Source organism: Lithobates pipiens, unplaced genomic scaffold, assembly GCF_037356315.1.
Source record: "Lithobates pipiens isolate NorthernLeopardFrog02 unplaced genomic scaffold, aLitPip1_a1.2 Scaffold_22, whole genome shotgun sequence".
Taxonomy (NCBI): Eukaryota; Metazoa; Chordata; class Amphibia; order Anura; family Ranidae; genus Lithobates; species Lithobates pipiens.
Genome location: NW_027507784.1, coordinates 142,341,171 through 142,367,023, shown reverse-complemented (window position 1 = coordinate 142,367,023; position 25,853 = coordinate 142,341,171). Strand labels below are relative to the sequence as shown.

The window sequence follows — 25,853 nt, the reverse complement described above, 5'->3', positions numbered from 1 at the left end:
ACCACTTCAATGCCAGCCACTTTCCCCCCTTCCTGCCCAGAACAATTTTTTTTCCCTCCCTGACCGCTAAGTCAGCTGATACCAATCCTCTATCTGCTGACTTTTCCATATTCATATACACTATACTGACCTCTTTTGTGTTCATATTTATGGATGAATTCACCAAAGCATGCAGTGCAAGGGCCTGCCTGGATACTTTCAAATGGTACTGTTTAAAGTTTTGTTTTCCAATTATCTTGATAGGTAATTGCAGAATCTAAAAACAGAAGAGAGAAGAAGAAGAAGAAAATGTGCTGCATTGAAAATTTTAAAAAGGATCTGTGTGATGAATGTGCGATCTCCATTACGAACGCTAGATTTACAAGACCGAGCGGTTCCGTCTCGTACTTGATTCTGAGCATGCATGCTTTTTTGCGCTTCTGAATTGCACATGATTGGAATTTCCGATAGAAACTTTTTCCGTCTGAAAAATTGAGAACCTGCTCTGAATATTTTGCTGATGGAAATTCGGCCAGCAAAATTCCGATGGAGTATACACATGGTCGCATTTTCCGACGAAAAGCTCTCATCGGTCATTTGCTGGCCGAAATTGCAACCTCTTCTCTCATTAGCCTAAAGATTTTGCACAATATCCTGTTTGGGGAAAGCCATAACCCCCTAAAAGAGGGCTACACTTGCAAGGCTGGTCTGTGTAAAAAGAAAGAATCTGAGCTGGAAGACAGAAGTAGGCCAAGGCCAAACTAGCAGAGGGAAATAGGAGCCATGTTCTTCTAGCCTGTAAGATTTACTTTTCCCCATAACAGCTGATAGGAGGAGTCAGATCTCTCCCACAATCATAAGACCATCCCTTGAGATGGATGAAGATGGCCAACTGTGGAGAATGTTCTCTTGTCTACATCAAGAGCAGTGTGTGCGTCAAGCTTTTCATCAACATTGTTGAAGTATTTAAAGTTAGGGGATAGGGAGAGAGTTTAAACACAGATCTTAAGTTGGCTGTACACTGTTCAAAAAAATCTGATTCAGAGACAGTTGGGTACAGTCCGTGATATGTTTTTATTTACACTAACATTGTAATTTTTACATCTAGCTTTCAAGGTCCTCCTAACATACTGGGCCTATTCTGGCACTCCTCCTTTTATTCCTAGAAAATTACTCAGAACCCCTAAGAAGTGTATTATTATTTATTATTTATTATATTTTTTTTTAGCAGACACCCTAGGGAATAAAATGGCGATCGTTGCAACTTTTTATCTTGCACGGTATTTGCACAACAATTTTTCAAGCGCGTTTGTTTTGGAAAAATAAATGTTTAATGATTTAAAAAATAAGAAAAAGGTTAGCCCAGTTTTTTTGTATAATGTGAAAGATAATGTTACGCCGAGTAAATAGATACCCATTATGTCACGCTTTACAATTGCGCACACTCATGGAATGACGCCAAACATTGGCACTTAAAAATCTCCATAGGCAGCGCTTTAAAACATTTTTACAGGTTACGTGTTTAGAGTTACAGAGGAGGTCTAGTGCACAAGTTACCTAGGACAGTGGCGTTTTGAATTATTTTATTTTTTATTTTACTTATTTTTTATTTTTACACTTTCTTTTACTTTTTTTTTTTTTTGATCACTTGTATTGCTATTACAAGGAATGTAAACATCCCTTGTAATAGGAATCGTTTGTGACAGGTCCTTTTATCGAGAAATACAGGGTCAATAAGACCCCACATCTCTCCTCCAGGCTGGAAAGCATGAGATCGGGGAAAAAAAAATCCACGATCTCATGCTTAGCAGCCGCGATCACTGCTTTGTTTACATCCGCAGCCCAGACGTCGGTCCCGGGTCTCCAACGGTCATAGAAATGATTGGTGACCATCTGGCCACCGGAAATCTCTATGGTCATCATCTGGCAGCGGCCGATTCTTTCTTTGGGTCTCCGATGTCACAGGGGAGCCCAGAGAAGCACCGGATGGTGGCGGGAGGGGGGATGTCCCTTACCATCGCCTGTAAGAATGATCAAGCTGTGGAACTGCCACTATGATCATCATTGCGGCGCACAGAATCACTGGCTGAAAACAAGGATATCTGAGTGATGCCTGTAGCTGCAGGCATCATTCAGATATAACCACTGAAAGTCATATGACAGCGGGAAGTGGTTAATGTTAGTGCAAGTAAAAAAATAACACGGACAGTACTCAATTTCTTTTAGACTAATTCAGCTACAATTGTCTCAAGTCTGATTCGGAAGAATTTGATTCCAATATTTATGGGAGTGGAGACATTTCACTATGAGGCAAAGAGCATTAAGATCCATTTGTTTACTTTTTTGTCCTAGCGCTGAGCTGCATGCAAGCAGTCCATATAAATGCATGGACATACATCAGATTTACGAACTCACCCAGGGAGTATCTCACAAAAATGTTATGCCTGTCTTAAGGGATGCTTAAATATTCAATTGTATCTTAGTGCAAACTACTGAGAAAATCAGCGAGCCAAGAAGAAGGAACTCCTCCAGGTTGCCATATTGCATTGAATTATGTGACAGTTTTAGAAAATTACAGAGGCTCCAGATTAAAATGGAAAGGTAATTTTCAAGAACATTGAATTGCAAAATGGCTTTTAGAGCAATTTCATGTGCTTCATTTGTAAATGAAGGTGGAGTTTTCCTTTAAATGTTAAACCCCTCACTAACTTCAGACCATGTTAAAGATCCTAAACACATGTTTACTCAAAACTGACAGGTGCAGTACATTGAGCCAGTCAGGTGTGCTGCAGTGTTCATGTGCTAACAGGTGGTGGAGGGATAGGACAGAGAGGAGAGTGATGAACTCATCAGTGTGCATTCACTGCTCAATAGCAGGCTGGGAGGGGGACGAGACGTGAAAGTGTTACCTAATTGCAACAGAGAAACATCGGGTCTTCTGCCGTTAAAGATAGAGCTTTGCTTTTTTGCAAAGCTGTGAAAATGTAGGAATGGGATGGACAGAAACTCAATTCCTTTAACAGATAGAACAGCTCTCATATACATATTTAATTGGCGTATGTAACATTTCGGTCTAGAACAGTGTTCTTCAAACTGTGATCCATTGGCTGGATGCTGCCCTTTGCTTGCCTTTGCTTGCCCTTGGGGCACAATTGCTACCACTGATACGAGTAACTCTTCCTCCCACTGATACCAACAATAGGGCAGTATTCCTTCCAATGACACCTGCAATGGGGCAGTATTCCTTCCACTGACACCAACAATGTACCAGTATTCCTTCCATTGACACCAACAATGGGACAGTATTCCTTCCAATGACACCAGCAATGGGGCAGAATTTCTTCCACTGACATCAACAATGGGACAGTATTCCTTCCAATTACTTCAGCAATGGGACAGTATTCCTTCCTCTGACACCAACAATGGCCCAGTATTCTTTCCACTGACACAAACAATTGGGCGCTCTTCCTCCCTGTGACACCAACAGTGGGCACTGCTCCTCCCACTAACACCAATAATGGGGCACTATTCCTCCCAATAATGCTCATGATGGAACACTATTCCTTATCCTACTGACAACAGGCACTATGTAATTTATTTTACAACCACTGACCAACAAGCCTGTGGCAATGTTACTCCCACTGATGCTGAGGCATTTTCTATCCCCACTGGTCACAGCCCAGCCTAAGGTCTGAAGGAAAAAAATGGTACTTTGGTCAGATAGTTGGAGACCCCGATCTAGAAGTTCAGCTTTATTCCAGAATTTTTTATTTTTATTAAGGGAAACTGTAATGTTTTCTTGAGTCAATAATATTTATAATTTTAGTTTTATTAGCTCTCAAATTAATTTTTTATATCTGTTGGGGTCTATTTATATATTTCTTTTCATACAACCTTCACTCAAGATTAATACATTGTTCTAATTGAATCCGATTGTAAAAACATTATATTTTGAAAGTAATGAAGAAAAGGGATTTTAATGGTGTCATGAACACAGAAATTACAAAAACAATGTTTTATTTAATTTCAAATTTTTATAACTTATTCAGTCACTCCCCACAAAAAAATTAAAAGGATTTTTTACATATATTACACACACATATATACAAATACTGTGTTAATCACAATGCTTGTTGCTCGACATGTTTCACTTTGATACTTCTTCAGGAGATGGAAAGCATGTGTAACTATAAGAGAACGAATACAATCAATGTAGAAAACAGACAATATTTACAGATATTTTCATATGCGTATATTGACCTGATTCATGGCCACATAGGACATATAGTTCATATAACAATTAATAATAACTTGGATTTATCTCAGTGAAGCTCTAAGCCCAGTACAGAAGGGCATACAGTGAAGAAATACTCAACATCTGTATATACCACAATCAAAATAATATGCACTGTCAAAAATTCTTATGCCACGTACACACGACCAGACTTTTCCACAGACTAGGTCCAACGGAACGAATCCGCCGGACAATTTGATTGTGTGTTGGCTTCATCAGACCTTTGCTGTCTAAAAATCAGACAGACTTTAGATTTAAAACATGTTTCAAATCTTTCCGATGGACTCGAGTCTGGTCAAAAAATCAGTTTGTCTGTATGCTAGTCTGAGGGACGAAAACTGACGCTAGGGCAGCTATTGGCTACTGGCTATAAACTTCCTTATTCTAGTCCAGTCGTACATCATCACGTTCGAATCTGTCGGACTTTGGTGTGCTTGTGTGTGGCCAAGTCCGTTCGTTTGGAAAGTCCATCAGAACTCCGCCGAAAGTCCATCAGGAAGACCGTCGGACCTAGTCCGTCGAAAAGTCCTGTCGTGTGTACGCGGCATTATAGTTTGTAAAAGAAGGTAAGCCATCACCAACGGTGATGATAAATCGTAGGGAGAACACACAAGAGCCAATGTTTATGTGAGAGATGGTAAAAATATATATAGAATAAATATGTCTATGTATAAACCCAAATAAATTTGGACTAAAATCAATTAATATGGGCTGAAAAACCCTAGGAATTTCTCCCATCCACAAAAAGCCTTTAATACCTCAAGATTGCTGTTAGGTATTCCTGGAATCCAACAGGACATGTAAGGGAGAAGGCACCTTTTATCCACGGACATCCATCCACACTAACTGGCCATGTTGTCAACATGGGTAAGCAGTTGGTAAAGATGGATGAATCAATAAGATCCTTTAACAATGGTCACAGAGTCCCATCTGATAATCAACAAACACCAAAGAAATTTCAATTTAAAAGGTAGTCCCACATATTAATAATATGAAAGTTTGCAAGATAAGATGTCCATTCCTCACATGGCTTACCAATAAAAAAAAAGCAATAACAGACATCACAGCATCCCACGGCTCGGAGCAGGCACTATGGCAGTTGCCAACGTGCCCGCATTATATACTCTCCCAGATCAGCCAGCGTTTGACGTCACCGGCAGATCACGGACATAACTGTGGATGGGCATCTACCAGACGGGGAGAACCAATGGTCACCAGGACTGGTACCGATGGAAGGGCATTAGGGCAGGAACTAGGTCTAACCCCAAATCCCATTCCCCAAACCAATACCAAGATCCCGGAGGGACCCACAATGCCAGTGCCAACAGGCCCTGATTCCCACCTCTTCCAGGATAAAGGCACCACCAAGGGCACTACATCCATCCCATGAGGGGAAACACCCTGTGTGCCCATACGATTGCCAATTCCCACATAATGATGGCTCAATTATGCAAAGACGTGTAAACACATTCACCAAATAATAAAACCTATACTAGGAAACAACAATATTTTAGATCAAAAGCACAGGGAAGCGAATCATCCAAGTATACACGGATGACCAACTACCTTATTTCCCTAAACAGATGCCCCCAGGATAGGCTGTCAAACAATTATTGAGAGAGTTGGGTAAGTTACGTTACAGTAATGGCATAATGAAAAATAGCAAAAAATATTTTATAAATACGGCTTAAAACGCATGGTTTCATTTAAGCCAGGATATTTAGTAGCTGATCATTTATAAATCCACCTTGCCTCACGCTGTATGAGTTTTTTTATCCACATCAACTCCACTTTCATGAGGAGGAACATCCAATGCAAAAAAAGTATGTTGGACAATTCAAATCCATGGTACAATCCTATGTGTCTGCTAATGGGAGTCTCCGTTTCCTTTTTTGAAATGAGAGAGACATGGTCTCTGATAGAGTGGAAGAAGGGTCTATTAGTTTTACCTATATAATAGGCACCGCAATTACATTGTATTATATACACAAGGCCAATTGTTTGACAATAAATCGTGACTTCCAGACCATGCCATTAGGTAACACAAATGAAGCCATGAGCTTTAAGCCTTATTTATTGAATATTGTTGTTGCTATATTTTTCGTCTTAGAATGTTCCTTTTGGTATGCCATTACTATGTAACGGGAGATATCCCTGGGGCTTTCAGCCCATATTATTTGATTTTAGTCCAAATTTATTTGGGTTTGTACATATACATATTTTTTCTATATATATTTTTTTCCATGTCTCAGAGTAACATTGGCTTTTGTGTGCTCTTGCTACAATTTATCATAGCCATTGGTATTGGCTTACCCTCTTTTACCAACTGTAGGCATTTTTGGTAGTGCATATTCATGTTATTGTGGTAGATACATATAGTGAGTGCTTCTTCACTGTATGCCCTTCCGTATTGTGCTCAGACCTTCACTGAGTTAAATCCAGGTTATTACTTTTTATATGAACTACATGTCCTATGTGGTCACAAATTTGGTCGATATACACATATGCACATATGCAAATATCTGTAAATATTGTTTGTTTTCTGTATTGATTGTATTAGTTCCCTTATAGCAGTGTTTCTCAAATCCAGTCCTCAGGCCCCCCCAACAGGTCATGTTTTCAGGTTTTCCATTATTTTTCACAGGTGATTTGATCAGTTTCACTGCCTTAGCAATTACCACAGCCGTTTCATCTGAGGGAAATCCTGAAAACATGACCTGTTGGGGGGGCCTGAGGACTGGATTTGAGAAACACTGCCTTATAGTTAAACATGCTTTCCATCTCCTGAAGAAGCAGCAAAGCGAATCATGTCAAGCAACAAGCATTGTGATTGACATAGTATTTGTATATATGTGTGTGTGTGTAATATATGTAAAAAATGTTTTTAGAATTATTGTGTTTGTGGCACCATTAAAATCCCTTTTCTTCGTTACTTTCAAAATATAAACTTTCCTGGGATGAACATTGTGTGGATTTTTGGTGAAAAAATAACCCCTATATGTATATAGTCTTTGGTTTAATACATCACAAATGTAGCACCCTTGTAGATAGGTGCTAGGAGTTAGTTAGAATTAGTTGTTTTTTTGATAGGTAAATTTAGTTGCGACAATGTAGTCAGTTTGGCTGTTTTGATTTGATAGGCAGAAGCATTTCCTACTCACTATAATCAGAGAAACTGCAATCTGCTAGTCAGGTCTGCTCAGTGTGTTCAGCTGCTGCCAGTCTAGTCTATAGCTTCCTCTGTATCCAAGGAACTGGGAAAGTTTCTGGATGATAGGTATGTAGATGGCAGCATGAATATTGATACAGCCCTGGCCTATCCCACGGAGGCAGGCTCTGATGGCATGCTGGGCAACTGTATATATTCAGTGAGCATACTGAGCTCTGGGTCTTTTCCCAGAGTAGATTTGTCCAGTATGAGGGGCACACTGCCCTCCCAGGTGGAAGCTACTGATGGTGATGCCTCAGGTGGAGGACCTGAGGGACTTGAATGCTGAAACCAAGGAGCAAAAGGGAGCTGTCTGCTATCACGGGAAAGTTTTGCTTAGAAGTTGGATGGTGGCTACCAGCTGTCCATGGGCCTTGCGAGCACAGACACTTAAGAGATCTTGTGAACCTTGCTTTTGCTACCCCTCTGTTACTAAATAGTCAGCCATGGTTCTATTTAAAGGGGACACTGTCTGGTGTCTTGAAGAGCTTTGTCCATTTAAACTTGTTCCCAAAAGGGACTCTGCTTTTGCACATCTAACTTCTACTACTAAGCTGAAGTCTACTGTTTATTTCAAGCCCTGACTTTATTATAGCTTGCTCTGAAGAATGCCCAAGTCCTCAGTTATACATAGTTCTTGTTTTTGGAGTATCCCACCACTACTCTCAACCCTATCCAAGTTCTCCAAAAATAAAACCCACAAAACAACATCTCCTAGACTAGTTATTGATGGAACATGTACATGAGCCCATGTCCCTAGCTGCAGGGCAAAGCCTGTGGGCAAGACCTGGACAGTATTCCTGTGGCTCCTGCAGGAGTAGAGCTACACATAGGATTCCCAGAGCACTAAGGGCTATGTAAATAAACAGAACAGCAGTAGTCACTACCTCAAGGTTTGCTTTTTCTGACTAAACCTCAGACAAAGCTGTTTGATAAGGTTTGTGACATTGCTGGGATATATTCAAATATGTCTGTAGATTTCAGCTTGTTTAAAGAATATTTTTTTACCACAAAAATGGAAGAGAATGGAAGAGAAGAAAACAAGCTAGTAATCCTGTCACTAGTAACAGCTCACCAATGACAAGATCACTAGAAGAGCAGAATTGGAGAGGTGTCCTCCATGGCTGCTCCCTCAGCTTCTGACAGCGAGGGAGCAATTTCATAGAAGCCGCTGAGTGTTCTCTTTAGTGTTGCTTGCATCAACTTACTATGTTGCTAAATTTCCACCTGTTGTCTCAAAAGGAGAAGACAGAAAATATATGCAATGTTAGGCCTCATGCACACGAGACGCTGTTAAACGTGTGTTCAGATGCAGTTGGACACTCTTTTCAACTGCCCCTGAACTTATTCAATGTTATCCTATGTGTCCATGCACACAGTCTCGTTTTTTGCCGTTTTTATGCAGTTGCGTTTAACCTCGTTTTTCCAAAAGCAAAAAAATGGGTACAGACGCAAAAATGTCCACGTTTCAGACGCAAAAGGCGGCTAAACGCGGCTAAACATGGCTAAACGTGGCACCCGCGTTTAGCCGTGTTTGCGTTTATAAGCGTTTTTAAAGGAACCCAATTTTTTGGACCTGAAAACTCAGAAATATGATCTGAGAATGACATTTTGCAACCCGAATTTGGGGGCCCATATCTTGGGGCCACTTATTGCCAGGAACCCCAAATTCGGTATGCAGACACTGTGGAACACTACAACATATCCAAATTTGAGGTTCCTATCACCAAGTGACCCCAAGATAGGGGGCCCCAAAGTCGGGTCGCAAAATGTCATGCACTTTTCTGCATCAGAGATACATGGCCTCAAAGTCAACTGTGACCATCTGCGGCAATGTCATTTGGTCATTAGGGTTGGGTGTTATGGTAAGTGGTTATCCGTTAGGGTTAGGGTTATTGTTTAGGATTAAGGGTTGTTTAGGGTTAGGGTTAGTGTAAGGGATAGGGTTAGCTGTTAGGGTTAGGGGTAGGGTTAGTGTTAGGGGTTAGGGTTAGTGGTTAGTGTTAGGGTTATTGTTTAGGGGTAGGGTTAGTGGTTAGGGTTAGGATGAATGGTTAGGGTTAGGATTCTGGATATTTTAATAAGGCATTAAAAAATATTATACTACCATATACAGCAGCAAAGAATTAAAATATATTAATCAATACTAATAATATAATTTGAAACTAGAAAAAATGAATAAAAAAATATATTAAGATTAAAAAAAATAGCTATTTTAATATTGTTTTATATTAGAAATAATAAAACAAGAGCAGATCAAATGTGACAATGAACATCCGGCTAAAATTAAAAAAACTTGTCGGGGTAGGTACGCAGCTGCACATACATGTTTGTGAAATATCCAACGGACATTCGCTGTCCCATCAACGGATGGGTCCAATATCGACGAGCTCTGACTCTGGACCTCTCACGAAATTTGCGACGACGTTGCTGTCTCATCAAGAGCAACATCAGGAGCATTCCCTGACATATATTCAATATGGGATCCATTTCAAAATATATACCATAGAAAACTGCTCTCTATGCTGCTGCTGCTCATTTTGATCAAAATAGCAGAAATAGTTAAAAAACATGCTTTGAGAGCTTGGGGAGGGTCTACATGATGTTATCTTTATAAAGGCTTATAAACGCAAACGCGGCTAAACGCGGCATGCAAACGCGCCAAAACGCGCGTTTTAGCTTTTTTTGAGCAGAGTTTTCACCTGCGTCTCGTGTGCATGAGGCCTTAGAAAAGTACTTCAGAATGGCATCATTAAAAAAAAAAGAAGACATGACATTTAAAAGAGATAATATAACCAATAACATTCAGTCAGCACAACATAGAGGGCAGCAGAAAATACCCATCACTATACTGCAGATACTCATTTATCAAAGAGCAACATGAAAGCAAGGTGAAAAGGGGGAAAAAAGAGCAGTAGTAAATGATTATCTTTAAGGATCGAAAAAGAATAGTGTTTTCATTGCAATTGTCTGTACATTATGGCAATTTACAATTTTCAGTGGTTTAGTACCACTAAGTAGTCGAAAGAAAAATCTCTTTTCTAGATCTGTCGTTTACAAACTACTACCTTACTAAATTTAACATGCGGTATAGTTATTTGTGCATTCTATAACTTCTACATTTTATAGCATTTACAGCAGGGACAAATTCAATAAACCATTTCATCCTTCCCTACTTGATTAAAAAAATAGTAAGATTTGTCTTTTTTGGCTGTCCTTTATTACAGTAGACAGTATTTCCTGTGCAGTTTAAGTGTCATTGCTCTCTTTCTGACCTTGTAAGCATTTTTTCTACAAGGAAATAATCCACTATGGTAAAAAAAATCTCCTAGTTTGTCTGCCCAATTCTTCACTCTTCTATGCTGTATAAGGAAAGGTCATTTATTGGTTCATCAGTCCAGCAGTTTATTTTAGTATAACGTGTAAATATCTAAAGTGAAAGAAGCACTGCACTCCAGTCCAGCCAACCTAGTAGTGTAGACTTGAAAAAGGCCTCAACCCATAAGTCTCTGCCAAAGTCACGCTCCTGACATGTTTCGCTCCATCCACCTGAACGTAATTATAAGGACAATCTTTTGATTAAACTCCGGTGGCGGAGCGAAACACGTCAGGGGGCTTGGTTTTGGCAGATGCTGTTTTCAAGTCTACACTAGCTTGGCTGGATGGGAGTGCGAGGCTTCTTTGATTTTATATATGCATTGCTTCGGATGAGCACCTTTGGCAGCCTGCACCTTTCTTCCTGGTGACTGGCTTCCCCAGCTTGAGCAGTGTTCATAATCTAGCACCAAAGTCATTGTGTAAATATCTATTATACATGATCAATCACCTCAATAGAAGGATATTGTAGAAGTTAACACAGTCCTTTATATAAAAAAAAGCGAGACATCGCAGTTATAACACAGTTCCATACAAGAGGGTTCAGAGGGCCCTGCTCAAGAGAGTTTACAATCGAAAAGATAGGGTCAAAGGATACAGTAATAGGTATAAGTAGGATAAGTAACAACGCTCAGGAATGAGCTGATGTAGAAGATAGAAGTATGGTTTATTAGGTGGAGGTGGAATAGGCCTCCCTGAAGCAATGAGTTTTGATTGCCTAAAGGCAGACAGAAGAGGAGATAGCCAGGCAGATAGAGAGTTCCAGAGGATGGAATAGGCTCTGGAGAAGTCCAGAGAAGTATGTTTTTATTATTTATTTTTTTGTTGTGCTTGTGGAAGCCAGTGGAGGGATTGGCAGTGAGGAATGGCAGACACTGAATGATTGCTAAGCTAGATGAATCTGGCAGCAGCATACATGGCATACTGTGGGGATGTAAAAAGCAATTGTTGAGGTGAGATATAACAAGCAAATTAATTGTTATTTTTTTTGCATTACGTTCACCTTTTTTTCTAAATTCCAGCTCCCCTATGTACCAATATAGCATTCATGTACTTTTTTGCAAAAATACAAAAATATAAAAGCTTTCCATAAAATCTACAAACACTTACCTTACTGTCCTCCATCCATGATCCCAAACGTATCTATTGCTTCTGTCTTACGTCCTTACAGACTGTAGGTTATGACACTGAAAGGAGTTGATCAGCTGACCTCATTAGCACACACTCTGCATCATCCACCCACCCATTCCCAGCTGCATGTTTTTTAAATGAAATGCAATCAACCAGTGATCACCCCTCTCACTAAATACACAATCAGATTGCATAGTGTATGGCCGTCTTTATACAAGTACATAGAAGGGAGTGGACAGACACATTCAAGCCCCGTTCACATCTCTGATTGTACAATCTCCTTTAATTTTACCAAATTTATATAATATGAGGAAGCCAATCACTCTATATCCAATCAGGCATGCCCCTGCACTACATAATTGATGACAGATCTAAAGAAGAGGGTACAATCAGATTGTATAGTGTATGGCCACCTTTATACACCTAAAATTACTAGTTGCGCTTTCAGTGCCATTAATTGTTAACAACACAGCAAACATAGAAGCAAACACACATTTTGCCATGTGAAAACAATGAATGGCAAATGCTGCAAAACGCATAGTAAAAAACCCGCAACCCACAAAATGCCAGCATGACCCATAAGCCACATATAGCACAGCCCATTTAAATCAGCAAGCTGCCCTATGCGTGTCACAGGAAAAAACAGACACAAAATGTGCGCTCCCACTATACTAGATGTGAATGGGGCTTGAAAGTGAAATTGGTGCGATAACACAAGAACAACGAGGCTCCATTCATATCTGTGCATTTCCTTGCATTTCAGAAATGCGCTGCACCAAAAATCACAGTAAAAAACGCTCCAAGCTCCGCTCTAAAAAAAAAGTTCTGACGCTTCTTTGGGGTGATTGCTGCGTGTAGGGCAGCTCATTCAGGTGGGTGGGCTGCCCTATGTGTTATGAGTGAAAGTGCTCTAAAACAGCTCCCCACCTCGCTAGAGATGTGAACGGGGCTTGGCAGCTGAGTGTTTCTGTCCACTCACTTCTATTTACTTGTATAAAGATGGCCATACACTATGCAATTTGATTGTATATTGTGTATTTAGTGAGAGGGGTGATCACTGATTGACTGCATTTCATTTAAAAAACATGCAGGCTGGGAGTGGGAGGGTGGATGATGCAGGGTGTCTGAGGTCAGCTGGTCAATTCCTTCCTGTGTCATGACCTACAGTCTGTAAGGATGTACAGTGCCTTGCGAAAGTATTCGGCCCCCTTGAACTTTTCAACCTTTTGCCACATTTCAGTCTTCAAACATAAAGATATAAAATTTTTGTTTTTTGTGAAGAATCACCAACAAGTGGGACACAATTGTGAAGTGGAACGAAATCTATTGGATTTTTGAAACTTTTTTAACTAATAAAAAAATGAAAAGTGGGGCGTGCAAAATTATTCGGCCCCCTTGCGTTAATACTTTTGTAGAGCCACCTTTTGCTGCGATTACAGCTGCAAGTCGCTTGGGGTATGTCTCTATCAGTTTTGCACATCGAGAGACTGAAATTCTTGCCCATTCTTCCTTGCAAAACAGCTCAAGCTCAGTGAGGTTGGATGGAGAGCGTTTGTGAACAGCAGTTTTCAGCTCTTTCCACAGATTCTCGATTGGATTCAGGTCTGGACTTTGACTTGGCCATTCTAATACCTGGATACGTTTATTTGTGAACCATTCCTTTGTAGATTTTGCTGTATGTTTGGGATCATTGTCTTGTTGGAAGATAAATCTCCGTCCCAGTTTCAGGTCTTTTGCAGACTCCAACAGGTTTTCATCCAGAATGGTCCTGTATTTGGCTGCATCCATCTTCCCCTCAATTTTAACCATCTTCCCTGTCCCTGCTGAAGAAAAGCAGGTCCAAACCATGATGCTGCCACCACCATGTTTGACAGTGGGGATGGTGTGTTGAGGGTGATGAGCTGTGTTGCTTTTACGCCAAACATATCGTTTTGCATTGTGGGCAAAAAGTTTGATTTTGGTTTCATCTGACCAGAGCACCTTCTTCCACATGTTTGGTGTGTCTCCCAGGTGGCTTGTGGCTAACTTTAGACGAGACTTTTTATGGATATCTGTGAGAAATGGCTTTCTTCTTGCCACTCTTCCATAAAGGCCACATTTGTGCAGTGTATGACTGATTGTTGTCCTATGGACAGACTCTCCCACCTCAGCTGTAGTTCTCTGCAGTTCATCCAGAGTGATCATGGGCCTCTTGGCTGCATCTCTGATCAGTCTTCTCCTTGTCTGAGCTGAAAGTTTAGACGACCAGGTCTTGGTAGATTTGCAGTGGTCTGATAATCCTTCCATTTCAAAATGATCGCTTGCACAGTGCTCCTTGGGCTGTTTAAAGCTTGGGAAATCTTTTTGTATCCAAATCCGGCTTTAAACTTCTCCACAACAGTATTACGGACCTGCCTGGTGTGTTCCTTGGTCTTCATGATGCTCTCTGCGCTTTCAACAGAACCCTGAGACTATCACAGAGCAGGTGCATTTATACAGAGACTTGATTACACACAGGTGGATTCTATTTATCACCATCAGTCATTTAGGACAACATTGGATCATTCAGAGATCCTCGCTGAACTTCTGGAGTGAGTTTGCTGCACTGAAAGTAAAGGGGCCAAATAATTTTGCACGCACCACTTTTCAGTTTTTTATTTGCTAAAAAAGTTTAAATTATCCAATAGATTTCGTTCCACTTCACAATTGTGTCCCACTTGTTGGTGATTCTTCACAAAAAATTAAAATTTTATATCTTTATGTTTGAAGCCTGAAATGTGGCAAAAGGTTGAAAAGTTCAAGGGGTCTGAATTCTTTCGCAAGGCACTGTAAGACAGAAGCAATAGATACGTTTGGAATCATAGATGGAGGACAGTAATGTAAGTGTCTATAGATTTTATGGAAATCTTTTGTATTTTTGCAAAAAAAAGTACATGGATGCTATATTGGTACCTAGGGGAGCTGGAATTTAGAATAAAAAGGTGAACGTAGCCTTTAAGGACTCCAGGGATTGGATGTGGAGCCAAAAGGAGAAGTCTGAGTCCAGGATTAGGCCCAGCACCCTGTCTTGACGGGAGGGACTGATAGTTGTGCCATTGATTTTAATGGGGATGTCAAAAAAAGGGCCACAGGGAAAGGAAATATTATAAGCTCAGTTTAAAAAACACTGAGATTGAGGTGGTGTGGCATCCATAATGATATGTCAGTAAGTGAATTAGTGATATCCTAGGAGACTGACTGAATGAGCAGAGGAGCAGAGAGGTAGGTTTGGGTGTTACAAAGTTACATAGTAGATGAGGTTGAAAAAGACACAAATCCATCAAGTCCAACCTATGTGTGTGATTATATAAATCTATATGATATATGATATAAATCTATAAAGATATATGTTATCTGCAGAGAGATGGTATTGGAGGCTGAGCCTGTGGCAGGGAGGTGTAAATAGATAATAAATGGAATCTGAGAACAGAGCCTTGGGGGACCCCCACAGAAAGAGGACAAAAGTCTTGGGGGACCCTTACAGAAAGAGGACAGAGTCTTGGGGGACCCTTACAGAAAATGGAATGAGAGGGGGATGCAGAGTTGTAGGTATTGACAATGAAGGTGCAATGAGAGTCTCAATACATTTTTGAGGACTTCAGCTGTATGAAAGACAACAGATTAGTTTAAGAGTAAAAGTACAGAGTAGTGGCCATTCATTTTAGCAGATAGCAAGTCCTTAGTGAGATTTAGAAGTGTTGTGGGTAAAAGCCAAACTGTAAGGGGTGCAGAGGGTTATTATGAGTGAGGTGGTAGCTCAGATAGTTGAAAACTAGGTATTCTAGAAGTTTGAAGGTAGGCAGGAACGAAGAAATTAGTCTTAGGTTGCTGACACTGGTGGATACCAGCGAGGGCTTTGTTAAAGCGGGAGTAAGCCCAGTTTCAAAAAACACTTACATTCCCGGCATGCCGGAAATGCTAACTTTCACATTGGTTGTGCTCTTAACCAAACTTTCAAACCATCCAATGGCTGGTTTCATAACTGATCACATGTGCAGCATTATGGAAATTGAAGAATCATTAGAGGCCAAGATGGCAGGTTCCTTGACTGAAAACGATAGAAGCGTTTACTTCCACTTTAAGTATGGGGGGTGACCAGTGCATCTTTTAGATGATTGGGGAAGTAGTGAGAAGGAGAGACTAAAAATGTGAGTTAGAGGTTGTAGAATAGAGCAAGAAGGTGACCTTGGTAGTTGTGAGGGAACAGGGTCTAGGGGGCACGTGGTTAGGTGCAATCTCCTTTGTGGTAACAGGGTCAAAAAATAAAAATATTGAATGTAGTTGTAGACATGGCATGGTTAGGTTGGAGAGATAGCTAGACAGTGGACATCCTCTAACAAATTGCTCCCAATAAATTGTTTATTTCAAAAGCATTTTTTTTCCACTCTATGTTAGCCTATGTGTACATGCACACATGGACGTTTTTTAGCTTTAATGAGCACTGGAGTTTATGGGCTTTTTTCTGAATGCCAGAAATTCGCGTTCAAAGTGCCGTTTTTCACCGCCAAAAAAGACAAACGCTGATAAATGCTTATAAACGCTCATAAACACGCGTTAATTAGTGTTCGACATTCTATTTCTTCAATGCATTGTGGGAGTTTGGAATGCACTGTGGGATTTTTGGAGTGTCCTCTGTGTATTTTTATTGAAAACGCCCATAAACGCTAACGCTAATAAACGCTCATAAACGCTAGTACAAAACGCTGTTAAAAGCACGTTTTTCAACCAGCGTTTTCTGCCAGAAATCTGGGGTACAGAAAAAGCTTTTTTGAGCTTCAGCGTGCATGGAGCCTTAAAGGTAGAAAAGAACTGATGAGGACTGGACAAGAGAGTGTTAAAGTAGTTGTGAGCATACAATGTTATCAATAATTTTTAATTCAGTTATAATTATGCAGGCACCATAACTGCTTTTTCTTAGTTTTATAAATGATGTTTCTTACATTTTGTACAAGGCTAAAATGTTCTATCATATGACCATCATCTTTTCTTTCTGGTAATAGAAACAATGTTTCTCCCTTGAGGAGATAGGACTTAAGGGCACAGAGACGTAAACAAAGGTAGTATAAAAGTTTTAACGTTTATTGTATCAAAATTTGCATAAAGTAGAAAACATATAAAGAAAAATACTGAAGTAAAAAGCTGGCTTGCAGAGAGTAAGGTATAAATTGCCTCAACATATCAAGCATGATATAACAGCAATATTAATAGGTTTACATAGAAAATGCATTGAAAATTCAAATGCGTTTCAGAGTAGTCTTGACTCCTTCCTCAGGGAAAGTCCTTTCTTCAATCAATAAGTATAATGGTGCCTTGAACCCATCACTTGACATAGGTCAGCACCAGGGCCGTCTTTAATATCGATTGGACCCTGGGCAAAAATGTTCTTGGGGGGGCCCCCCCATGCAATTTTGCTCTCTACCTGCTCTGAGACATAAAATAAATAGCAGCTAGACTTAAAATCAGTTTACTGTATCAGATAGCAATTGCGATTTTTTTTTTGCCAGTGGTTGCTAGAGGTTACAGCACACACTACGGCTCACTGATTAGTTGCTAGAGGTTACAGCAAATTATTTCTGCTTGTTAATTGGTTACTGGAGATTACTGTAAAGTAATAGTGCTCACTGATTGGTTGCTGGTGGTTACAGCACATCATCTCCTCACTGCAGGGGAGCATGATACACATGACTGCCACCTTTATTTACATATTATTGCTGCCGGCCGCATCTATTTACTTAGTAATGCCGGTTATTTACATGTAAACACAGGGTCTGCAGGTGAGTTAGCTGTACATAACAATAGGGCAGAGCTGGGCAGTATTAGTATCATCACTTCACACTGAGATATTGAGACACAGCACAGGACTAAAACTTCAAGGGATGAGGGAATTTACACTGGGATAGTTGGCAAGTATGAGGCAGTTGCTTTGGGCCCCACAACAATGACAGGGCCCAGAGCAGCTGCCCCTTTTGCCCTGCCTTAAAGACGGCCCTGGTCAGCACATAAAAACACAGGTGATAAAGGAGAACCACCATACAATACACAAATGTAGACACTGAATTAATAGAATATGAAGAAAAAGAAGGATCTCTGGAGACCACATGAGGAGCCAAGGTCATATGCATGGGTCCTCTGATGGCATGACTATAATGTATTGAGAAGTGACTGGGAATACATTTCCATATGGGGTGGGACTTATGTTAGTCCTCTCCAACTAGTAATTGTTGATAAGCCAGGTCACAGCCAACTGGGGCCTGCAGCAAAGTCTCTAGAAAGTATGAATTCCAGGTATGGTCCTAGGCACACAGCAGACCTGGTGAGCTCACAATGCCACAGAGGCAATGGATCTCAAGATGACTGAATGCATCCATTTGCAAAGTCAGCATCGCAGTGTTGGGAGGAATTGATGGCCACACCTTCTTTCTGTTAATGGGGGTGTGTTTACAGTACACTGTGCAGGACACAGTGGTGTTGCTTTACCAAAGGCAAAGAAGACTGTGCTCCAGACTGTGCAAATGAGCTTAGTAAATGAGGATAAAGCTTCACTTTGCAAAGAATACTCAATCACATGCAAGGAAAAAAAAAAAAAAACAGCCTTTATGATTGGATGATGAAAGTCATGCTCGTTTACTATTCTCTGGAACAATTGCTCATGCTAAGTGCAACTGCACTTTGCAAAGTGCACAGTCTATTTGCCTTTGGTAAATAAACCCCAGTGTTTCTACCCAATAAAAGCATGCTGTGTGTCTGCACAGTGTTCTGTACCTCTGAATGGCCAGCCAACGAATGAAAACTGACCATGCTAATATAGATCATCTTCTGTGCTTTTTGTGGTCAGCTTAGAGCAAGGAAAAAAGGTGACTGGCAGAATCAGTCAGGTACTTCAGATGGAAGATTTCTCTAGGTTTTGCTAAGGTGAAATTCAAAATCAAAAGCTGCGTCGTATACACTACTGGGTATTCCTGTCGGTATAGTAGGCATGTTTTTTGCCTACTGGCATGTAGTCAGGTGCAGTCTTCTTTCTCCACTACAGGTGGCGCTCTTCCACAGCGGCACTGCAGTTTGAGAGGAAGTCAAGAGGAACTTAATTCCTCTATGGTTTCCTGGGTCACTGGAGAAGCATCCAATTGGATGTTGCGGCCTCATGTGACTCTGGCAACCAGGTTTGACACACATTTTGCAGCTTGGCAGAGTAGGAACAGGTACTCTGCTGGGTAAGGACGGTCCTAGAGGCAAGGAAAGGTTCCTAATGAGGAGGGAAAGCATAGGCATAGGGCTTGCAACTTTGATGGGCACCTGCCTGTTTGGGAACAAGATGGCCAGGCCGCATTCTTCCCCTCTCTACAGACACTGTCAGTTCGGCTGCATTCCGCTCTCTACATGCTGTTGGAACTGTAACTGTTTCTGGTTGGGCTGCCTTCCCACTGGGTTATTTGTGAACTGTCTCTGGCATTGTTTCAATACATGTTCTTTCATTGCACTGGGTCTGAGCGAATTACTCTCTCTGCACCTTCCATATTGTAATATTACTGAATTTAACTGTGCAATTTTTTTCACTATTAAAAAGAACAAAGCTACTCTGACCTCAGCTGCACTTACTAAATCCGTCTGATTGGATATCTTACTATCTTACCTGAGGAAGATAAAGGGAATTTACAGTCCATGTTCAGTGCCCTTTTTAAGTAATAATTATTGCAAGATTAAGCAAGAAAATAGATTTACACCGTTTCTGCATTCATATTCATATATATAAAATTCATTAACCACTTGCTTACTGGGCACTTAAACCCCCCTCCTGCCCAGACCAATTTTCAGCTTTCAGCGCTGATGCACCTTGAATGACAATTGCGCGGGCATACAACACTGTACCCAAATGAAATTTTTATCATTTTTTTCCCACAAATAGAGCTTTCTTTTGGTGGTATTTAATTACAGCTGGGAGTTTTATTTTTTGCTAAACAAAAAAAGATGCAAAAAAAAAATCATGTTTAATAGTTTGTTATAAAATTTTGCAAACAGGTAATTTTTCTCCTTCATTGAAGTGCGCTGATGAAGCGGCACTGATAGTCTGCATTGGTGGGCACTGATAGGCTGCATTGATGGGCACTGATAGGCTGCACTGGTGGGCACTGATAGGCATAGTTAAGGCGGCACTAATAGGCACAGATAAGGTGGCACCGATAGGCACAGATAAGGCAGTACTGATGGGCACAGATAAGGCAGCACTGATGGGCAAAGATGGGCACAGATAAGATGGCATGGATGGGTGGCACGGATGGGTGGCACTAAGGGGCACTGATAGGTACCACTGATAGATGGGACTGATGGGCACTGATAGGTGGCACTGATAGGTGGCTCTGATAGGTGGCACTGCTGGACACTGCTGGGTGGCACTGATGGGCACTGATGGGCACTGGTAGATGACACTGATGGGCAGGGATATGTGGCACTGGGGTGCAGCACCGTTGAGGCAGATTGTGGGCACTGATGGGTGGCACTGTGGGCATTGATGGGTGGCACTGTGGGCACTGCTGGGTGGCACTGTGGGCACTGCTGGGTGGCACTGATGGGGGGCACTTATTTTTTAATGAGGTGGCACTGGCAGGGGGCAGGTGGGCACTGGCAGGGCTGGTCATGATCGGGACTGATGTCCCGATCACGGCCGCCGGTGATCGGCTCTTTTTTTTTCTCCTCGCGCTGTCAGCGCGAGGAGGAACAATAGCCGATTACCGGCTCCGTTGTATCACATGATCAGCTGTCATTGGTTGACAGCTGATCACGTGGTAAGGGGTCGGGATCGACCCCTTGCTCGGATCAGTGATCAGGCGAGTCTCATAGACTCGCCGATCACAGAGTGCGCCATGCGCGCCACTCAGGGGGCGCGTAGGCCGCTCGTGCACGGGATGACATCAATAGACGTAGTCCCGGCAAAGGAGGTCCGTGCTGTAGCCGTCATTCGGCTATAGCGTGGGTCTCAAGTGGTTAAAGGGATATTCTGCTTCATAAGTTCTACAGTGCAGATGATTGCAAGAAGTCACAGTGCTGTTCTTTGGAGATACTAGCTGTTAAGTGTGGCCATAAACATAGGCACGGGTGGTTGGCTATGCAGGTATTAAAGTGATTGTTAAAGCGTAACTCCACTTTTGTTGAGAAAAAAAACATTCCTCTCTGGATAATCTATGTACATTACAAGGATTTTAACAAACATTGTTGCGGATTCCTACCTTTAGTTATTCTGAAGAAATCACTGTTTGTTCCTTTGTGCCCCTGTGCTAAGGTGAGTCTAATGAGAGTGGTTTCATAATTATCCATCAGCTGTGCACCTGCAGGGCTTTAATGGGGAAAGCTGCTGAGCCTGCATCCCTTAAGCCATGATTTCCTATTAAAAGTATCTCACAAAAAATTACACTTTTGTTGCAGGGGATGCCTGAAATCTGACTTGTATCTTAGTGCAGATTTCTGGTAAAATTGACGAGCCAATCACACAAGCAGGAAATTACGTTTCTGGGGGCTGTTATGTACACACGCTGTGTACAAAACTGCTCCAGGTAGCCATGTTGCATTGCATTTTCAGAAAACTATAGAGCTGCAAATTGAAAAGGAAAAGTAATTTTTAACAACATTCAATTACAATATGATTTATGTCGTAATTGTATACGCCATCCTTCAAATTGATTTCTGGCAAGGGTGGGCTGCCTCGGAGTGGGGTGGGGGCGAGCACCACTGGCAGGCGGGGTTAAATGGTAGTTGTTCTCCCAGCGATCACCCAGGGGAAAAGAGAGTGGTGGAAGAGGCGAGCTGGCTGGATCATCACAGAGTGGGGATTGCCTGCTGTAACAGCTTTCATTTGAATTGCCGCCTGCTCACGGTCACACGCAGTCCCGCCGCCTGGGGCATAGGTAAGGCTGCATTGATGGGCACTGGTCAGTTTGTATTGATGGGCACAGATGAGGCTGCATTAATGGGCACTGGTCACGCTGCTGTGATGGGCACAGGGGAGGCTGCATTGATGGGCACAGGTGAGGCTGCATTGATGGCACAGGTGAGGTTGCATTGATTGACACAGGTGAGGCTGCGTTGATGGGCAAAGAAAGGCAAAGTAAGACAGGATTGTTAAAGCATATCAAAACCCCCAAAATATAATTATATTGACTTACCAGTCCTTAGATGTGGTGGCTGATTTGTTTTCTTTTCTCAGTTTTTTCCTTTTATTTTCACCTTGTGATACTACCAGTAATACACTTCCTGTCCTAGAGTGACAACAGTCACTTACTGCACTATATAAAGGAGCAGCATTGTCACCCTAGGATGTGTTTCTGATTTTGACTACAAGCACCTCCCCTTCCCATCATCTCCATCGCAAGAAGAGGGGTGCTCTGTAGTTCAAAGAAGATAGCTGGGAAGGCTGATAACATTGAATGAGATTTTAATTAAGTGCACAGCAAGTTACAACAACATTGGGTTTCTGACAGATTTTTATTTGTACTAGCGGAAAATGTATTTAGTCAGAAAAAATAAACCAAATGCAGCCTCCATATCTAAGGACTTGTAACCTGTTATACATAAAATTTTTGTTCTTGGGTTTAGATCTACAACCATGCAGGACTAAGTGTAAGGCTGGAGTTTACCCTTAAGCAGACAGTCCTATATGACTTTGATGGTTGTACTAACAGGAGCTGACTCCAAATTCTATATACAATATTATTCTTGATATAAATACTCTGACAATAAAACATTTGAATAATTTAACACATTGGTACAATTTCTTAGATATAAACTATACATAGCAGCTTAAAAATGTATTTTTTTTTTTATCTAGTAAAATAGAATATTTTTTGACAAATCCAAATTTTAAATGAGTGTATCTAAAGCCAACGATGTTTTTTTTCAATCGGGACAAAGTGGCAATGGGTTAGAAGCTCCGTTAGATTGTATTGTTGTTTGTGTCCCCACTAAAGGTGGCCATAGATGGATTGGAATTTAGCTGGTATAACAGCTAACCCAACCCTAATCTGTGTATTTGGACAGAGGGGGAGATTCCCCCACTGTCAAAATACAGTAGCACAATGGGGAGGATTCCCTCATCTACCATGAATGTGTGGATGGGGGAATTGGTTCAGTTTTTATTGTTGAGCCCACTGGTTGAACAAAATTAACCAAACCATGTAAGGCCAGCTTGAGTAGTTTTACGCCTCTTTATATCTCCTAATGGCCACTGTCATCGGGACTAAAAGTGAGGAAAAATAAAAAAATTTCAGTTGTCACCAGAAGAGCAATATAAGGGAAATCTTTCAACTGGACCACTTTTTAAGAAGTCATTTGCCTCACTTTAGAGAGATTTTCTCTCCAAAAGCAAATCTCCCAAAAAGAATACTGTTGGCAAAAAGAATTCAGGGGTTTTACCAATTCCCTACCCCATCCAAAATAATAATAATAATAATAATAATAGAAAAAAAATCTTTTAATAACCACCACCAACTATTTTTACTTCATGCAGAAAAAATGTAACTGATAATCTACTATTTTATAAAATGTAACATTTCAAATCTTATTGCTAGAAATGCTTTTAGCAGCTATAAATTGATTATTTAGCCTATAACCTAGACCTATAAATAACTGTATATTCAAATAAAGGTAATCTGTAAAATAATTGACAATTACAATGTCAAAAGTTAACACAAGATCCGTAAAAGCGCATACATTTGAGAGTCAATTGTCCTAACTATAGTCATAGTTTTACTTACCTGTGCAAGGTGTCCATGATTTCACACCAATGGTCAGGCCCAACGATGTCCAGTTCAAGACAGTCCAAACACAAACCAGAAGAATGGCAGACATCAGTGGACTTTAAACATTCGTTCCATGTACAGTATTTACGAATCTGCTTTCTTTGCGTTAAAGCCACAACTTGATAAGAAATAGCACCCAAGTTCTCATGGCCATTGAAAAATGTCAAAGTCTCTAGTCATCCTGTATAAAATACTCTGCAATGTTAAGGGGCATTTACAGAAAATTCCATAATTTCTTCCTGAATTTCAAACATAATGTCTTTTATATCATGTCTGAGCCTTCTTTTTCTCAGAAGTCAACAGTTCCCAAACTCATGTAAAAGAAGCAGTAGAGCCAGCTGTTTGCTCACGACACAGCAGGTGAGGTTGTGTATGTGTGAGGGATGAGCAGGTGAGTGTTCAGGGAGAAGCCAGATATCCAGACATTCAAATGAGTTTGTTCCCAGTCATTTTCTCCTCTTCAGGATCTTTTCATCTTTTGCCCAGCCCTCCCCAGGTGAAGGAATTTCCCACTGTAAATGACTCTGCTCTTACAAAGAATATATTACTAACATAGGTGGAGCCACAAGCATGCTGTGCACCTGAGTGTGCTTAGTGCAAGTGTCTCAGGTACATAGATAGAAAGTATCTTTTGCTTATCAACACATTTCAAAACCAGTCATTTCAATCATAGGATTACAGAGCAACAAGGCTTCTTATACAGTTGCTGTTCTTTCTTTCTTTCTTTCTTTCTTTCTTTCTTTCTTTCTTTCTTTCTTTCTTTCTCTCTCTTTCTTTCTTTCTCTTTCCTTCCTTCCTTAAATGCAGCGACATCATCACACTTGTGCTCTATTGAGAAATAACTTTTTTCTTTCTTTCTTTCTTTCTTACTTTCTCATCACACTTGTGCTCCACTGAGAACTGAGAAATAACTTTCTTTCTTTCTTTCTTTCTTTCTTTCTTTCTTTCTTTCTTTCTTTCTTTCTCTTTCCTTCCTTCCTTCCTTAAATGCAGCGACATCCTCACATTTGTGCTCTATTGAAAAATAACATTTTCTTTCTTTCTTTCTTTCTTTCTTTCTTTCTTTCTTTCTTTCTTTCTTTCTTTCTTTCTTTCTTTCTTTCTTTCTTTCTTTCTTTCTTTCTTTCTCTCTTTCTCTCTTTCCTTCTTTCTTTCTCTCTTTCCTTCTTTCTTTCTCTCTTTCTTTCTTTCTTTCTCTTTCCTTCCTTCCTTCCTTCATTTCTTAAATGCAGCGACATCATCACACTTGTGCTCTATTGAGAAATAACTTTTACCTTCTTTCTTTCTTTCTTTCTTTCTTTCTTTCTTTCTTTCTTTCTTTCTTTCTTTCTTTCTTTCTTCTGCACACTTGTATTTCACTGATAACTCTGACTTGCTCTGCTGGACTGCCAGGAGGAACTTGTAGTTGTGTGGCAGGTGATGATGTGGTTGTGCAATGGAGCCATGTACAGAAATTTAAAAAATGGCAGAAGCCTGTGGGGAAAAGAACCCCGGATTCTGTTTGGGGAAGGGGGTGCTGCAGACGGTGGCCATGATTTTATGGTCAGAAAGATGGACTTATCTTTTAAAGGAAACCTCTACTAAGAAAAACAAGCAAATAAACTGGTTGCCTTTATTCATATTTCTTTATACAGGTTTAATTCAATTCTTTATTGTCGATATTTAATAATATGTTTTAATCATTTCCTTGTGCTATTATTTTACACTTTCTTGTCATTGCTACCTAGCTTATATAGTATATTGCCTTTGTGAGCAGAAGTATATTGAGTATATTCAGTAAAACAAATACTATTATCAGTAGAGGGTACTAGGAAACCTATATTTATGCAGCAATGTAAAATAAGTGAAAAGTGCTTCATCTGTACAAGCATTTCAAATGGAAATATGAAAAATATAAACAATAAAGTGTGTGTATGTGTGTGTAAAGCACTTGATACATTATTTATTGAACAGGATGCTAAAGTGCAGAAAATCTTCATTACTGGTGAGCAACATCTTTGGAATTAGTCAAAAACCTTACAACTCAATAAAACATTACACAGACGTACACTAACAAGCCCAC

At 40.5% G+C, this 25,853-nt stretch overlaps 1 protein-coding gene across 1 annotated transcript in view; it reads right to left on the bottom strand.

Moving 5' to 3' along the window:
* Positions 1–24,279, bottom strand: part of TSPEAR (thrombospondin type laminin G domain and EAR repeats) — a 223,161-nt gene extending 198,882 nt beyond the window's left edge. Inside the window, exon 1 of the mRNA XM_077448415.1 lies at positions 23,747–24,279. Coding sequence (XP_077304541.1) covers positions 23,747–23,840 — 94 coding nt within the window. The 5' untranslated portion in view covers positions 23,841–24,279. The remainder of the gene's footprint in view (positions 1–23,746) is intronic.
* Positions 24,280–25,853: the final 1,574 nt, after the last annotated feature.